Source organism: Esox lucius, chromosome 7 (genome assembly GCF_011004845.1).
Source record: "Esox lucius isolate fEsoLuc1 chromosome 7, fEsoLuc1.pri, whole genome shotgun sequence".
Lineage (NCBI taxonomy): Eukaryota > Metazoa > Chordata > Actinopteri > Esociformes > Esocidae > Esox > Esox lucius.
The window spans coordinates 6,593,895-6,599,947 of record NC_047575.1 but is presented as its reverse complement, the minus strand read 5'-3'; the positions used below and the strand labels follow the sequence as shown (position 1 = coordinate 6,599,947).

The window sequence follows — 6,053 nt, the reverse complement described above, 5'->3', positions numbered from 1 at the left end:
ACTGACTGGAAGCCAATACAAATATTAAAGAACCGGAGTGATGTCCTCGGTTCTCTTGGTCCTGGTTAACATTCTAGCAGCTGCATTCTGAATGAGCTGCAGCTGTTTTACAGTCTTTTTGGGGGTGTCCATATAAGAGGCTATTACAGTAGTCAACCCTACAAGAGATAAAAGCATGAATGAGCTTCTGTTGATATTTTGGGGCCACCAGGCCTTTGATTCTGGCTATATTTTTTAGGTGATAGAATGCTGTTTTGGTGGCCAATTTGATATGACTGTTAAATGTGAGTTCTATCAGAACACCAAAATTACGCACTTGATCCCTGGTTTTAAGGGCCTGTGAATCCAGCTCTTTACTAAAACTTGTTCTTTTATTTTTGTTGCCAAACACAATCTCAGTTCTATCTTGGTTTAATAGTAGACAAAGTTATGTCTTGGTGGCCGTAGTGACGGTACAGTCAGACTGTGTAATTCTGATGGTCCATCTAATACTTATACATTTTTCACTAAAGAAGCACACAAATTCATTAAATTTCACAGTGGACATGAGTTCTGATGCTATCTGCTTTATTGGGTTTGTAAGCTTGTCGACCATGACAAATAGAGTGCGGGTATTGTTGATATTCTTTTAGTTCATTCCCTATAAATGTTGCTGTCTGACCCTGCGTAACATATTGTTGAAGCTACCAAGGCTTTGTTTATAGATGTCAGTGAATTTTAAGTTTAGTTTTCCTCCACTTACGTTCTGCTTTCCTACATTCTCTTCTCTGGGCTCTTTGGCATTATTGTCTGTACTATTACCTATGTGGATGTTAAAATCCCCTGTAACAAGACATCACCTGAAAAAATGTGGCTATATGAATACGTGTCGAAATGGTAGGACAGAAGGTGGAGTGGCTGCCCTATTCAATACATTCCAGTTCGATACATTCCAGTGCAAAGAAAATACACTGGATAAATTTATTTCTTTTGAATACCTCTGTTTTACATTGAAGGGTACCCCCAACATTTAGTTTTTAACCATTTACAGACCTCCACGATATTCTGCTAATTTTAGTTGGCATTGCTATTTTCACTATAGCAGGGACCTGAAGCACATCACTGAGTATATTCTGTGGAAATAAAGGACAAGGTTGTTGACGATGTGGCAGTTGTCTAAGCAATCATTTTAAACGGGGGGGAGGAGTGGGACATAGGGAAAGATGAGCTCTGCTCTCTTTGGGTAGAACTAGCTCCCTGATTGGTGAGTGTGGTGGAGGAGGGGAGGGTGAGTGGGGGAGAAGGGGAGTGTGAAAGAGGGGGAGAGGGTGGGTGTGGTGGAAGGGGTGGGAGTTGTTGTGCCCCCGTTTGGGACAAGGACAACTAGAACATGTAAGTATACTTTTGGCCAGGGTCACCCTGATAGTGTGACTTTGTATCCGGTACCCAAAATCAGCATGTGAGATAATTAACCACTGAAGGTACTGGTAAATACTGCAATCCAAGTTTGACTGGATTGAGCCCATTAATCCAGCATGTTAAAATATCCCTAGGTGCAACCTGAACTGCATACAATGCTTTTTAGAAATACATGATCTGCTCACTAACTTATTTGCAATACCCGTAATGGTGTCATTATCTTGGTCTTCTGAAGACATTACTTTGTCTCTTTACTTTCCCTATTACTTTTCTGTAGAGTATCCAAAGGGGTTCCTGGTGTTAGTCACATCATCCTATTTAACATCTTCCCCATTCTCAGGAAATACATAGCCACCAGGTCTGGGGTTAATCTCATTTTAATACAGTACCTTAGTTAAATCATCAGTGTACTTCAGAAATAGAAAATCCTCTTGAAAGCTGTTTTAGTTTTTTTGATTACAGTTCCTGAACTACATTTACTGCTATGACCCCATCATTATGCTTTATTAAACAGAAAATGCTCAAAGAGTAATAGGACAGGTTCAAAGTTCAAACCCATGCCTCAGCAGTACATGTGCACTGGAGGAAGTGGCCTAGACTGCAGGAGCATCTTTGGCCACACAGCAACACCCTGGGGAGGTAACCAAAGGAGATCCAGTGGATTAACAACCCGTAACACTTCTTAGCCTAGTCATAGTAAAAAGCAGTGAACAAAGTCAATTACTCTGGTGAAACATGGGGAAGTACTTTTACCACCATTGGTTAAAAGGCTGCAGTAACCTGTGTTCTATATACACAAGCATCTTACATATTATTGTATTGCATATCTCTTTATTTTTACACTTTACGGTCCGAGACAACTTCGGTATTGGTTGTATGTTTGTGTTATTTTTTGCATGTCATTGGACGATGTGGGACGCTGTAATGTTTTATGTTTTTGATTCACTTGACCTTCCATAGTCTGTAGGCCATTTGCATGTTGTTTTAACGTCGGCGTGTCGTGTGTAAGAAAAAACGCATCTCCATTGATGGGCGGTGTTCATTTAAGAAGTAATTTTCAGGCGCTGTTCAGACGTTAGGTGACTTGGTGAATCACATCAGTAGTTTCCCTAGGCCTATTCAAGGCACGAATCACCCCTCATCCTTAGGCCTATTAAATGCACAAAACACCCCTCATACCTACCTACCAACAGCAGTCGAGTCGACCAACAGCTACTGCTGGGGTACAGCAACAGCACATGAAACAAACCACAAGCAAAACTGCAGTAAACTCTAAAACTAGAACTGGCAGTAATAATAACGGCAATTTGTTAAGTTTAGTTATGATTTTGTTTACATTTGCTAACAATATTTTTGGATGGCGATGCATAGTTGCCTTTCGTAACATAGAGCATTTTTATTTTATTTATAATTTATCAATATATGGGGGGGGGGGGGGGGGGCTTTTTGAGCATATTTGAATATTGAGGGGGATGTGTCCCCCCAAAATATATTCTAATTACAGCTTTGATGTAATCTGTAATTGGCTATAGACTTATTTTGTTATTTTACCTAGGTGATTCCCCAGGAGCTTTGGATATTACAAGAAACTCTCCCCTACGGATTCTGAACTTTATAGGGCTTCAGCCAAATTCAGCGAAGTTGATTGGACGGCGCTTCACTTTATAGATGAACAATGACCCAAAACATACAGCGAAAGCAACACAGGAGTTTAAGGCTAAGAAGTGGAATATTCTGCAATGGCTGAGTCAATTGCCTGATCTCAACCCAATTAAGCATGCATTTCACTTGCTGAAGAGAAAACGTAATAAAGAAAGACCCACGAACAAACAACAACTAAAGACAACTGCAGTAAACACCTGGAAAAGCTTCACAAAGGTTTGGTGATGTCCATGCATTCCAGACTTCAAGCAGTCATTGCCTGCAAAGGATTCTTGACAAAGTATTTAAATATGAACATTTTATTACATTTTTCCAGTAACATTTGAGCCCCTGAAATAAGAGGACTGTGTGTAAAATAGTTGCAGTTCCTAAAAGTTTCATATGATATTGATCAACGCCTTGAATTAAAGCTGCAAGTCTGCACTTCAATTGTATCTCTGTTGTTTCATTTCAAATCCATTGTGGTGGCGTACTGAGACAAAACTATGAAAGTTGTGTCAGTGTTGAAATATTTTCAGACCTGACTGTATGTAGCTGAGAATTATGACTAACACAAACATATAGCTATTTATATCAGAATGTAATTACTTTAAAATATGATCCACTTGTAAAATGCATGGTCTGACTTCCCTAATGTTTCTTTATTTTAATACTAAACAATTTAATTTAACTTTCATTTCAGGATATATATATATAACATTTGCTAAGAATTGAATTCTCAATTAATCATAATAACAATCATAAATTAGATTTACTTAATGCCTTTTTACCAATTGAGGTCTCAAAGCCCTTTACATAGTAAGTGGGATACTCACCTCACCAGCATCATGTGTAGCTACTAAGTGATGAAACATAGGTGACAAATGTGTCAGAACACTCGACACCAAAACAAATTATGTCAAAAACTAAATCACTGAGATTGATTTCAATTAGGAACTCAATTTTAACTTTACAAGTGAAGTTACTTGGGTTTGCTTAAATTTTTGGCTGTACTTTGGTATAAATTGAGAAGTATTTGAAGTCAACAATTGTTTTCTGTATCAGAACTTTCTAAAGGATCTGATTTCTTTGAAGTACTGGAGATGTATACATTTGAAAGAACTGTGAGATTAAAATTAAATCAGTTCGATATCTTATAAATATTTAAGTATTTATAGTAAATAAAAATCAGTTTGTCTAATACTGTAAATAAATCACAGTTTGTTTACAGTATTAGATATTGTACATATTGTACAAATATATTTTTGTTAAAAGTATAAAGAATTGGTTGCTAGGTTTACAAATTTCACTATCGTTTATTTGGAAGGAGATCTTTCTGTTCTGATTTCAGCAGTGAAGAACTAAGAAATGTAGCTTAATTTAAATATATTCCCATTTTTGTATCTATTTAGAGAAGTAAATTACATTAAAGATATGTTTTAAAAGGTACAAAATAATTGTGTTGCCACAGTTACTGACGTTGACGATTCTTTAGGTTGGAACAATTTATTTCAGATTTAAAAAGCTGAGAAGTGTAGCTACGTTTCCGTACATGCATCAGTGTATTTGGTTAAGAAAGTACATTCAATTGGATTTATTTATTTATTACAAGTTGCATATATTTCTGTTCTGACAACAGGTTTTGAAGAGCTGAGTGCAGTAATTCAGTAACAATAAACTATTTACATGTTTGTGCATCTCGTAAATTATTTTACAATATCAGTAGCTAAAATAAATTCCTAAACAGTGGGTGTTCAAGAGTGAGTGAATTACTAATTGTAAACTTGTTTTTCAAAATGATATTCATAGTAACTGAACCCTCCCCCCACAGTCCGCTGACCCATGCAGGGTCCTTATCCACTCATCCTCACCTAGACTCTGGGTGGTGTGGTATGTGGTTGTTGTAACCATCTAGATGTAAGCCTTGCTGCTGTTTGCCACAGATCCACCAGCCTTGGAGTATTTGTAATCATAGTTCTTCTCATCCTTGGGGGGGCAGGAGCTGCAGAGGAGCCCTCCACCCAGGATCATCAGCCCTGCTGCTCCCCATCCAATGTAGAGTGAAGCCCCCAGCTCCCTTCTCTGGGCCTCGATCAAAAGGGGGTTGTAGAAGTTCCGGATGATGGTGTTGGCCGACCAGCAGACAGGAACCAGGACCAGAAGGGCAGCGATGAGGAAGACGACACCACTAGCAACAGCCACCTTTGCCTTCGCAATGTCATTATCAACAAAGTTGGTGCATTTCCCCCCAACGACACCCAGTAGGATGGCAAACAAGCCCGCGATGATGGCGATGACAACCAGAGCCCTGGCAGCCTGTAGATCCTGGGGCAGGGCCAGGAGAGAGTCGTAGACCTTACACTGCATCTGTCCCGTGCTTTGGGTCACACAGTTCATCCATAATCCCTCCCAGATGACCTGAGCAGTGACGATGTTGGCTCCGATGAAGGCTGTCACCTTCCACATGGGCAAAGCACAGATAATGATGGTTCCCAGCCAGCCGATGATTGCTAGGGCCGTGCCCAGCATCTGTAGTCCAGCTGACACCATCCTGATGGAGTCCCGATAGGATAGTTGGATAGAGCTGATGGAGGATGATAGAGACCAGATAGTATAACCTGAACAGTGGTGAGGTTGCCAATGAAGATTCTATAAACAGAGGAGGTGTTTTATACATTCCCTTGCAAGTAAATTCGTAGTCTCTCCAGTAAAACTGGTTTGTTAAGGTATCTTCCTGAAACACACCCAGTTAGTGCACAACGCAAAGTGACTCATTGTCTCCATCATCAACAACAGAGTAAATAATCCGCAAACAATCTAATTGAGCATCTAAACTCAACACTGCAAAATACTTTAGATACGGTTGCACCACTAAAAACAAAAGAAATACACAACAAGAACTTGCTCCCTGGTACACAGACAACATAGAGCACTCAAGCAAGCCTCCAGAAAATTGGAGCGAAAGTGGCGCTCCACCAAGTTGGAAGTATTCAGACTAGCCTGGATAGACAGTA

At 39.4% G+C, this 6,053-nt stretch overlaps 1 protein-coding gene across 1 annotated transcript; it reads right to left on the bottom strand.

Moving 5' to 3' along the window:
* Nucleotides 1-4,627: 4,627 nt before the first annotated feature.
* Nucleotides 4,628-5,670, bottom strand: LOC105008558 (claudin-4-like). The gene has a single exon (XM_010867883.5). The coding sequence runs from the start codon at nt 5,587-5,589 to the stop codon at nt 4,951-4,953; it is 639 nt and encodes a 212-aa protein (XP_010866185.5). The 5' UTR covers nt 5,590-5,670; the 3' UTR covers nt 4,628-4,950.
* Nucleotides 5,671-6,053: the final 383 nt, after the last annotated feature.